Below are 12,376 nucleotides of genomic sequence, written 5' to 3'. Positions count from 1 at the left end.
CCACAGGCTCTATCTTGTATGTCAAAATTTAGTTATCGAAAATTTAGTGACTTTTAATTTATGACCCTTGCCCGTCAATACGAGTGTAACTGGATTCAGAAAAACCAGGTAATCAAAAGTATATCAACAGATCACAGAAATTTACAGTAATTTGGCTATAAATGGCACCAAAAGTTGGACCAGGTGAAATCTTTAATTAACAATATCTTTTAAGCTAATTAAGTATGTAATTAATATAAATACCCCCACCCTCTGTGAACCATAGACTTTGCCATTGGGGGTCTTACAGATAGCCGTGCTGTAGGTGCAATCACATCGGAGGGGTATCTGCTGAGAGCCCAGATAAATGTATGGTCCCTGAAGAGGAGCAGCAGCCTTATCAGTAGTTGAAGGGCTATAGCCTGGAGACTGGCTGATCTGGCCTAGTAACATCGAACAAAACTGCCTTGCTGTGATGGTAATGTGAACAGCTACAAGCAAGAGGAAACTACAGCTGTAACTTTTCCCCGAGGGCTCGCAGCTCTACTGCATGGTTAGATGATGGCTTTCTTTTGGGTAAAATATCCCGGAGGTAAAATAGTCCCCCATTCAAACCTCTAGGCGGAGACTATGCAGGAGAATGTCATAATCAGGAAAAACAAAACTGGCAGTCTATGTATCCGAACGCAGAATGTTAGACTGGGGAGGTAGGTTAGAAAACTTGAAAGAGGAAATTGATAGGTTGAAGTTAGATATAGTGGGAATTAGTTAAGTTCGGTGGCAGGAGGAACAAGACTTCTGGTCAGGTGGATACAAGGTTACAAATACAAAAGCAAACAGGGGTAATGCAGGAGTAGGTTTAATAATGAATAAAAAAACAGGAGCATGGGTAAGCTACTACGAACAGCATAGTGAATGCATTATCATAGCCCAAGACACAAGCCCACACCCACTGCAGTACTAGAAGTTCATATGCCAACCAGCTCTGCAGATGATGAAGAGAATGAAGAAACATATGAAGAGATAAGAGAAATTATTCTGTTGGTAAAGGAAACAATTTTATTATGTTGGGGGACTGGAATCTGATAGCAGGAAAAAGAAGAAAAGGAAAAACTGTAGGTGAATATTGACTGGGTGAAATGAATGAAAGAAGAAGCCATCTGGTAGAATGTTGCATAGAGCATAATTTCATTGTCACTAACACATGGTTTCACAATCATGAAAGGAAATTATATGCATGGACAAGATCTGGAGACATCAGAAGGTTTCAGGTTGATTACATAATGATAAGATGCATTTTGGAACCAGATCTTAAATTGTAAGACATTTCCAGGGGCAGATGTGGACTCTGACCACAATTAATTGGTTATGAACTCTAGATTAAAACTAAAGAAATTGCAAAAAAAAAAAAAAGGGTATAAAGGCATTGGGATCCAGATAAGTTGAAAGAAACCAGAGGTTTTGTGAGTTTCAGAGGGTGCATTTGGCAACAATTGACTACAACAGGGGAAAGGAATAAAGTAGAAGACGAATGGGTAGCTTTAAGAGATGAATTAGTGAAGGCAGCAAAGAATCAAAGAGGTAAAAAAACAAGGCCTACTAGAAATCTGTGGATAACAAAGGAGGTATGGAATTTAAATGATGAAAAGATAAAATATAAAAATGAAGCAGGCAAATGGGAGTACAAATTCGCATGAATGGACACAGGCAGACAGCGTTTGCTGGTAATGAGGATCACCCTGTGGTTAAACATGCCTTGGTGCACGGCCAGCACATCTTGACGCAGTGTTACACCGTCCGGGTTATCTGGATACTTCCCACTAACACCAACCTGTCAGAACTCCGGAGATGGGAACTTGCCCTTCAGTATATCCTCTCTTCTCGTTACCCACCAGGCCTCAACCTCCGCAAATTTCAAGTTGCCGCCATTCATACCTCACCTGTCATTCAACAACATCTCTGCCTCTGTACTTCCGCCAAAAAAAGGTACTTCCGCCTCGACTGACATCTCTGTCCAAACTCTTTGCCTTTACAAATGTCTGCTTGTGTCTGTGATACCTGTCCTTTTTCCCCTTAAGGTAAGTCTTTCCGCTCCCGGGATTGGAATGACTCCTTACCCTCTCCCTTAAAACCCACATCCTTTCGTCTTTCCCTCTCCTTCCCTCTTTCCTGATGAAGCAACCATCGATTGCAAAAGCTTGAATTTTGTGTGTATGTTTGTGTTTGTTTGTGTGTGTATCAACATGCCGGTGCTTTTGTTTGGTAAGTCACATCATCATTGTTTTTAGATACATCTAAAAAGTAAGGTTGACAGGAGTGGAAAATGGCTAAGCAGGAATGGCTAGAGGACAAATGTAAGGATATAAAACCATATATCACTAGGGGAAATATAAATACTGCCTACAGGAAAATTAAAGAAGCCTTTGGAGAAAAAAGAAGCAGTCATATGAATATCAAGAACTCAGATGGAAAACACCCACTTGCTCTGTTTGGTTAAGTAATGGACTTTGGCACAAAGACATTGAAAAGGTAATAAGACTGTCTGAGGACTGGTGGCACTTTAGGTATCGCAAAGCCCGACAATGATGACGGATGGCAATGGCAATGGCCGTAGTCCAACAAGGTACGGGCCAGCAGTAAAAGGTAAAAGGAGTCCATCGAGTGGGGGACTGCAATGATGACAAGGCAAATAATTGTATCAGACATGTCACAGATGACTATCAATACAACCTAACAAAGAGAGGGTGAACATTACCTGGGAGGTATACAGAAGCCAACCAGTATTACGGAAAGCCCAGGGGAGTAACCTGATCAGGGAGTTAGAGCATCAACGGGAAGTGGCCACTATTGATGAGGTCATTTTGCAGCGACCACTGTAATGAAGGGAGAAGGGGAGAGGAAGTGAGTGAAAGATCTATAGCAATGAAATGGGCTTGTCTACAAGGAGACCTCAATCAAATGAAGCACTGCCCCACATGGGGTGATGGGCATTAAAACCCCGAGGAGGAGGAAGGGAGGGGAGGGGAGAGTTGTTCTAGGAAGGTAGTTAGGGCAGCAGCTGTAGCTGGCCAAGCAGGAAGGAGTTAGATATTGCAAACTGTGACCCCAGAGCGTAAGTGTATTTTGAAAGCAACCGCTTCCAATTCAGTACAAATGGGAATCCATGTACAAACAAAGTCTGTATGGACCAATATGTAGATACCAACCAGAAGCCCTCAAAGTGCCAACCTGGTTTTAACAGAAAGTATGGAAACTACAAAGGGCTGGTGAATGAGTATCAGTAAAATAAGACTCCTGGAGAATGGGGACACAATCTACAGAGTAAAAGAAAATAAGGAATTCCAATTCTGGAAGGAGATGGTAGTAGCTATTACAATTCCACTGAATGAGGATGGAACGGGAATCCAAATGCAAGGCAAACGGGCTGAATCCCACTTGGTTGGTGGTTGGATGTGCGGCTTCCATAACACCGATCACAATTAACCTTGACCTTCTCTGGGAGAGTGTCCCTCTCAAATGCCAGAATAAAGGTGCCAGTATCAATGCAATTGTCCTTACAGCCTTTACGGACAAAATGAACACCCCACCTTCCAGTGGCCCAGAGTTTCTCAACAGTTTGAAGGATGAGGTCCCCATGGAAAATGTCTCCTAGAACCATATTCAAAGACTGGCGAGGAATAATGGACACCAGGAGGTGGCCAAGATGGTCACAGGCACAAAGGGCCACAGATTGGGTGACAGAAGCATATAGGTTAAACTCCTTCTGTTCATTCAGCAGTATTTCTGGTTGTCGTTTATTGTGCACATAAATCTCCATTTTCTCAAGTAGATTCAATAACTGTCACTTTGGTGCCCTATGCAACACTTTCATATTATTCTCTGTTTCCTACCGAATGTTTTTCTCCATCTAATGTGTACCAAAAGCACTCTTATTTTGGCTACACATATCCTCTCTGAAACAAGTCTTGAAATTCCTTCCTTACATAGCACCAGGGACTTTTAGAGATTTAGTGTCAGCAAACTTAACTTAGTTGGTTACACACTGTTTTTGTTTTGTAACAAATCTGAAAATGGCAGTAGCCGAAACCGGTAATAGTGAAGTGTAAAAATTTTTGTGATCAAGACGGACCTATAAAATAAAGTACCAAAAATATTATCACAGACTCATTTTCAGACTTTATGTCTTCAATTGATAAAGCAGAAAGCAGGAGAGGAGCTTAAGAGATGTAATAGATCACCCAGATGGCAGAAAAAAACACTACAACTCCACTGGAGAATTGTGCTGTTTGTATACTGTGAGGGCGTGAAAGGACTAAGGAGGTTGGTTATGTTCTAGGTTCACCTGCTGCCACTGGTTGAGAAGCTATTACATTAAGACACGTAGATTACGAGACATCATGTGTGGCGCAATTTGGAGCCTCAGAGGCTACTGGGGTTGCTGCCGCAGCCAAAGAAGCAGAACATGCAGGGTCCAGTGGCCTCAGGTCCACTGGGATTTCCTTTGTCTTGGATGAGTTCTTTTTGTCTTTCTGTTATTTAGAAGGTTTGAACGACTAGGAGGGTTTCACTGAATTAAGATCATGAATTCCTACAACCGGCAGCCTGTTGTTCCTTCAGCTACTGACAGGTATCCAGTTGCTGGCAGATGTCTTTGAGGGATTGTCCTGAGGGACTCCTTCCTGGTGTAAGAAGCCAGATGAGGGTGATGCATCTCCAGCTATGGGATGGGACTCGAGGTCCCTGGTGGATGGAGAACCATTGCCTCCAAAGTAGGTGTTGGGGAAGCAGCAGGAGGAGAGCCCCCAACCATCAGAGGGCAGGCATAGTCGAGCGACCATGATGGCTCACAAAAGGATGCATAATAAAGTACCATCAGCAGAGGGGGCGACATCATCATAGCCTATAGCATACAATGTTGCCATGTGTGCAGGGTGCAGACATTCATTTGTTCTCAGCCTCTTGATATGTCAGTCTGTACAGAGTCTTATATTTTGTATTTTTTCTCTCTGAAAGCTGGTGCAGTCTGGTGAGCAGGCAGAACTGTGCTCTTCACAGTTTATGCAAACAGAGGAGGAGCACAGGGAACATTCAAGTTGTCCGCAACTCCTACAGACTGGGCTGGCGTCGCAATGCGAAGACACATGCCCAAATTTCATACATTTGAAGCACTGCGCACTGTATGGCGGAGGGTGAGCAGGGGGAGGGGGTCAGCAGAACATACAATATCACTTCACACCAGTATACGATCACCTTGACCTTTTCAGGTGACGAATTACCCTCAAAAACCAAAATGAAGGCACCAGTAGCAATCCAATTGTCCTTGGCCCCCTATGGAAACGACGGACAAGAGTACACTCCATTGCTCCAAATTGATGCGTAGCTCATTTTCAGACTTGAAGACGAGGTCATAATGGAAAATGATACCTTGAACCATGTTTAGACTAATGGGGAGTTGTGGTCACGAAAATGTTACCCAGCTTGTCACACAAGCAACCAACGCCTGTGACTGGGCTGGAAATGCTGTTTTAATCAAAATTGACCCACTATTCGTTTTGGAGATGGCTGCAACTTCCACAAATTTACCCTCTATATTCTCTACAAAGAATAAAGGCTTTGTGAGCAAAAAAGAATCCCCATCTGTCCTTGTACACAGCAGGTACTGGGGGAGTATTTCTCTGCCTGTCGCTTAGCCTGGCATTTCTCCCACAGCGTAGCCAGAGAAGGAAACATTTTGGGGTCATATCTCTATGCACTGACCAAGTTCTTTCCTTCTGAAGACCTTCTGAAGACTTGCTGGAGCCATGTGACCACCAGTGGGAGAAAGCTTCATCTGCTTCATATGCAGGTCATCCACCATGATGACAGTGCAGGTAGCCAAGCACATACTCACAAAAGAGTTGTAAGCCCCTTGGGGGAGGGGGGCCATAGTGGGAATACTACAGTTCACATTAGCCAACTTCCATTCTATCGGCAAAAGGAACCACATAACACAGCTGTCCACCACTTCTTTTCATCCTGTTTGAAAATCTCAAGCTGACTATTCGGTCAGAAGCTACAGGTCAAATGAACAAGGTGACATCTGAGGGAGCTGTGACACGTAGCGAGGCAGTGTGTTGACCCGCTCCCATATGTGATGTCTGTCCGGTCGAGATGACACACTGACACAGGCATTGTACCCTTCTCTATCTCCCGCATCGGGCTCTGAGAGCCTAGTCCTTACAGGTGAGTCTGTAATACTGTTCTGTCTCTTTAAGTCTGGTATCAAACAGATAGCAGTACTTAAGGGCAGATTCTGGTGATCACCACTAGAGTGGCTGACACGAAAGTAGAGTCCTCACGATCATGGCCACTGCAGCTTTGTTGCCATGTAGGTATTGTTAGTGGTGCGGTAGGTCAGAGCAGCTGAAAGCTGAGTTAAGGCGCTATATCGAGTGTTTACGTCTGATCTCAGTGTCTTACTGTCTTTATAAAGGTGCTCTGATGTGTGTTCAGTGGTGAACAACAATGCAGGAGCAACGACTTACTTGTAGTACTACTCCGGTGTGTGGAAAGAGTGGAAAGACATTCATAAACAATTGAAAATTATCATATTGAATGTACTCAAGTTTTTTACTGAACTTACAATGAAGAAGCAAGGAATAACTTAAATTTTGCGCAAATTCATAAACTTACTGCTAAAGCACTTGGTGCCTCCAAGTCAACTGTAGGCCATATTAGCAAATCTGTGTCATTGGCAGAATCTTCAGGTACGAACGAGTGTTCAGATTCTCCAAGAAAGGGATTCGAATGTGAACAGAAATCAACCTACTTTGACAATTTTAACAATGAGCTCACGCGTAGAACTGTACTTGGATATTACGACAGAGGACCACAGTTGGAATACTACAGTTCACATTAGCCAACTTCCGTTCTTTCGGCAAAAGGAACCACATAACACAACTGTCCACCACTTCTTTTCATCCTGTTTGAAAATGTGAAGCTGACTATTCGGTCAGAAGCTACAGGTCAAATGAACAAGGTGACAGGAGGATATGCAACGAATTGACACATGGTGCAAGGAATGGCAATTGAATCACAATGTCGACAAGTGTAATGTGCTGCGAATACATAGAAAGATAGATCCCTTATCATTTAGCTACAATATAGCGGGTCAGCAACTGGAAGCAGTTAATTCCATAAATTATCTGGGAGTACGCATTAGGAGTGATTTAAAATGGAATGATCACATAAAGTTGATCGTTGGTAAAGCAGATACCAGACAGATTCATTGGAAGAATCCTAAGGAAATGCAATCCGAAAACAAAGGAAGTAGGTTACAGTACGCTTGTTCGCCCGCTGCTTGAATACTGCTCAGCAGTGTGGGATCTGTACCAGACAGGGTTGATAGAAGAGATAGAGAAGATCCAACAGAGAGCAGCGCGCTTCGTAACAGGATCATTTAGAAATCGCGAAAGCGTTACGGAGATGATAGATAAACTCCACAGCGCGGTACGGGCTTTTGTTGAAGTTTCGAGAACATACCTTCACCGAAGGGTCAAGCAGTATATTGCTCCCTCCTATGTATATCTCACGAAGGGACCATGAGGATAAAATCAGAGAGATTAGAACCCACATAGAAGCATACCGACAATCCTTCTTTCCACAAACAATACGAGACTGGAATAGAAGGGAGAACCGATAGAGGTACTCAAGGTACCCTCCGCCACACACCGTCAGGTGGCTTGCGGAGTATGGATGTAGATGTAGAAGTAGAGGATAACGTCCAATGACTAAAAAATACAGGCTGACCTCCGTGAAAAAATTAATTACTCAGGTTCAGAGTCCTCCATTCTTCGTCTTCTCCGCTCCCTTGGTTTCCGATTCAAGAAGTGTAATGAGGGGTGGAAATTCTTAATGGAACACAGACACACTGCAGCAGCAAAAATGAAGTTTTTTCATACAATGCACTTCTTGCGTGCTGAAGGCACCAGGCCTGTAGTGTATTTGGATGAAACTTGGGTTTCACAGAACCACACCAATAAGCATATATAGCACGACTCCAAACGAAATGCAGTTCGAAAGTGCCTACTGGTAGAGGTGGCCAATTAATCATCACCCACACTGGTTCATTAACCACAGGATTCATACCAGAGGCCAAACTTTTTTTTTTTGTGGTGGTGAAAATTCTTGCCAATCCAATTACCATTCAGAAATGGAGAAGTTTTTTAGAATTGGTTTATTCGGCTGTTGTCTGCGCTGGAAGAAGGGTCAATTACCATGATGGATAAGACAAGTTACCACTCCATTCAGATAGAAAAGCTACCACATTCAAATTGGTGCAAGGCAGATATTATGGAGTGGTTAAAGAGAAAGAATGTTTCATTTTCATTCAATGAAATGAAGACTGATCTCCTGCCTGAGGAAGAAATCGTAGGTGCCAAAAAGACTTACGAATTAGATCAAGTGGCAAATGAAATGGGTCACCAAGTGGTAAGTCTACCACCATATCACTGCCAGTGTAATCCCACATTGAATTGGTGTGGGCCCAAGTAAAGCAAGAAGTAGCGAAAAGAAATACTACTTTAAAACTTGATGATGTCGAGAAGCTAAGACACGAAGCTCTTGACAATGTTACTCAGCAGGACTGGGAGAGGTGTGTAAAACAAGCAGAAGCACTGCAAGAAACTGATTTCTTGAACCAGGGTATAAGAGGCACCATAGTGGAATCTGTGATGATACACCTGGCTGAAACAAACGATAGTGAATCTGAAGACACTGAGCCAGAAGATCCTTCAGTTTAGGTAAGTGCTGTCTATGTAAAAAGCTGACTTGATTTAAATGTTTGTCTATTCATCTTAGTTATAGAAGACATACTGCGAATGTTTTTCCCTTACAGTAGACGTCTGATAAATTTATCAGAAGTGGTGGCAATTAGTTTACTCGACAGTAACTGTCAATTAAAATAAGATTGTCAAGTCTGCATTAATTAACAAAAACCTGAATCAAATGTCTTTACATTTGGATATAATCTTACTGCATTCGGTTTACTTGTACATTCGAAATTTAACTCCTTTTTTTCATAGAATGATTTACTGGCTGTTTCATAGTAAGGGTAATGCAGTTCATAAAATGACAAAATGTTGTGGTGCTTCTGTATCAACGGTATATATAAACAGTGCACTAACATTAGAACAGTCCCAGCACCTATTCTGATTCTCCGAGAAGAGCACAGAAATCTATGATATTTGACAACTTTTACAAAAAGGTAGAACATAGAATTGTATTACTTTCATATGACAGAGGACAGTATCCAATGGCTAGAGAAATACAGGGTAATGTCCATGATAAAATTTATTATTCTGGCCAGTCACTTCAATGCACTGTCTTCTCTGCTCACTTGGTTTTTAGTTCAGAAACTGTAATGATGGATGAAATTTGTAACACAAGGCAGAGAATATTACAGTAGTAAGAAAGAGGTTTCTGTGTACCAAGCACGTATTGCATGCCGAGTATAATAGGCTTACAGCAATTTAGATAAAACTTGGATTTCACAAAACCTTTCAAAAAATATTTTGCTTAAGTTCAGTGAAAATATTGGCTTCAAAATAACAATTACTTTTGCATGGCGTATATTGGCATTTTGAGTCACGGATGCAATGAGCTTTCCGAACAAAACTCTCGGCAATGGCCTACAACGACATGTGCGCTACTGCGCACAGATTATCACAGAAGTAATTTCCCTCCGTATGTGACACGATACAATAATGATGTCTGAAATGTTACCAAAAATAATTCTTAACAACTTTCTTGTGGGAAGTTTCTTTGCAGCCCTACAGAACAAAAATTCATTAGCGACTACATTTTTTTCTATGCAGTCGGCACAGTTTCACACCTCTTATATTATTATTTTTTATCTCAGAATACTTTTACATTTCTGAAATAAAAGATTCAGCTTTTGCATCTGTAAACTTTGAGGATGTTCATATATATTTTTCAGTCCAATTACATTAGTGATTCTGTTACTGCCGCAGGTTGAAGTAAAAAATTATTTTCCTCCAAAATTTCTTGTAAGGTTAGTTTTAATTTTTTTCCTAGCAGCTAATGAGAATTTTCTTTTGGAAAGTACTCCATCATATTCTAGACTAAAAATAGAGTTGCCAAATATTTTTAAATTTTTACAAACGTTTGAAATTATCACTAAAAAACTGGCAATGCTGTAAGATGACGAGATGACCTTGAAGCCCTATTTTCGTGCCAGTTACTGAAGTTGTGGGGAGGCATTAACAGTTCAAAATAGTGGCCAGACGAGAGCACTCCACACGATGTCAAAATCAGCTCTGTCTCTGAAACGATCTCACCGAAAACCAACTAGCCATCTCAAAAGACCAACACTGTCAGCTGTGCCTTCCAGTCACCCCCAGTGAGTATCGTCACCTCTCCTAACTGACTTCCAGACGCCACACTTATTGTGCCCTCATTTTCACCCACAAATCTGACCTCAGTTCATGCCATAAAGAGACCGCCGCAGGCAATAGATTTTGGAGGCCCCCAGTGACTGCAGCACTGTCTGCAGCTGTCAAAGGCACAGCACCATAAGGAGAACTGGTCCCTACAGCCTGGTTAAAGGAGATGAAGGATCTAATATCTCACCACTCCAGTAACAAGAAAATTGAGTAGTGTGTGGCAGCAATAGTAGTTCCAATTTCAGTAGTCATGACATCAGGGGAACGCAGTAACACCATTCGAAGCAATAAATACTCCTCTTGATGGCTGGATCAGCAGTTTTTATCTTGCTATTGAGGCCTCTGTACACCAGTCCTTAAATATGGCAGTTATCTCACTTTCTGTATCTGTACATCGAGTTGGAAATATTGACAGTGTATGTTGTCTTTAGATGATTTTTGGCTTTGTTCATAGGTACTAATTTGAGCTCACATTACTTGCAATCTTAACTTTCACTTCCAACTAAATTCCGAGTCATTGACTTACTTATAATATTGCTTCCTGTAGCTGCATGATTCACAGCAATGATCTGCACAGTTTGTGTCCGACTCTGACTCATAAGGACAGTTATAATAACCAAATTTAAATCCTGATAAAGTACTGCATTTCAACTCAGTAGCCGACAGAAAGGTCAGAATAAAATTTACATGAAGTCACTTTCAAATAAACTGAAAAACCATTCTTATGCCTTTCATTAAATCAATTTAGTGACAACAGCTTTCAATTTAATAACAGCCAATCACAAAGATGTCACAGATCAGTCAGTACACTCATGTATCTAATCCAGGATGATGGTAGGAAACTGCAACAGACTTTCTAAACCACTAAAACAAAGTTTCCATACATTGGGAGTGTGGTCGGTGAGAGGAAAGTCCGAGTACAAACACTCCATCAACCAGAATATGCTCAGTCCAAAGAGTAAAAATTCGAAATTGGGCCACGAGCAGTAATCTGAAGTATAAGCAACAGACGAGCTGCCGAGGGCGGGAAATCTTGAGGCACGGGGACAATGAGAACACGCTTGGGCTCGGGCAAACAGCTCGGGTCAGAGGCAACTGCCGGCACCGTTGCGAGACATCGAAGAATCTATTTTTCAAGTTCTATCTCGTGTAGAGGTCACTGCACCATACATGTTTGAAAATGATCTGAAAAGTGCCTGTTGGATGGTGAACATAAGTATATGTACTCCCAGTTTTAAAAAGACTTGCACTTCACTTTTTGGAGTGGCACAAACGCATTCCTTTGCTACTTCGAGTAATTCCCAGCTAGATAAGTCCTTACGTGTGGTGCACAGGTCTATTCTCCAGTGGTGGGTACAGAGGTGGTGGCTGCAGCACAGGAGTTGGCATTGACTCTCCAACGCCAAAACCCAACTGCTCTACTCCCGACAGCTGGGAACCACGGCCCCTTCCTCGTCCAACCATTATCTTCTAGTTTTAGTTCACAAACTTAGGAACAGGCTTTCTTTCAGTCTCTCTTTCTTCTTCTTCTTCTTCGTCTTGGAAATTTTCCTATGTTTAAAGAAACCTTATGGTCATGTCATGTAATTCAGAAAAAAAACATACAATTAATTTCAAAATTAAGAATAGTCTGTCTCCACTACCAGAAGCATTTGAAACACACTTACTGGATCATATATCACTTTCACAATGAGTGAACAACTTGGGCACGTAGCTACTTCTTCCCCAGCTTTCAGCTCCTCCTGTAAAAAAACTTTTTACACTAATACATCTGCTCAGAATGTGCTATTAATTTTTCAAATTTAGAACAGTAATACAATACCAATATTTTATACTGAACTCATATTAATAAGAAAGACTACAAATCCTGATTTAAGAATCATATTAGTAACAACTGATTTCCATGTGTTACTTTCTACAGTATCATCAGCAGCCGGTTTACTCGCTGTTGAAAG

The 12,376-nt window shown here is 41.7% G+C and overlaps 1 protein-coding gene across 1 annotated transcript in view; it reads right to left on the bottom strand.

Annotated features, from left to right (window-relative positions):
• Positions 1-12,163, bottom strand: part of LOC126412270 (DNA-directed RNA polymerase III subunit RPC7-like) — a 40,715-nt gene extending 28,552 nt beyond the window's left edge. The window contains exons 1-2 of the mRNA XM_050081777.1: positions 12,089-12,163; positions 11,743-11,972 (exon numbers count right to left, since the gene is read on the bottom strand). Of these exons, the coding sequence (XP_049937734.1) occupies positions 11,743-11,885 (143 nt within the window). The 5' untranslated portion in view covers positions 11,886-11,972; positions 12,089-12,163. The remainder of the gene's footprint in view (positions 1-11,742; positions 11,973-12,088) is intronic.
• Between the last annotated feature and the right edge of the window lie 213 nt (positions 12,164-12,376).

This window comes from Schistocerca serialis, chromosome 7, assembly GCF_023864345.2.
Source record: "Schistocerca serialis cubense isolate TAMUIC-IGC-003099 chromosome 7, iqSchSeri2.2, whole genome shotgun sequence".
NCBI classification, from domain to species: domain Eukaryota; kingdom Metazoa; phylum Arthropoda; class Insecta; order Orthoptera; family Acrididae; genus Schistocerca; species Schistocerca serialis.
Note: the sequence above shows the minus strand (reverse complement) of the source record. Positions and strands in the feature narration are given on the sequence as shown.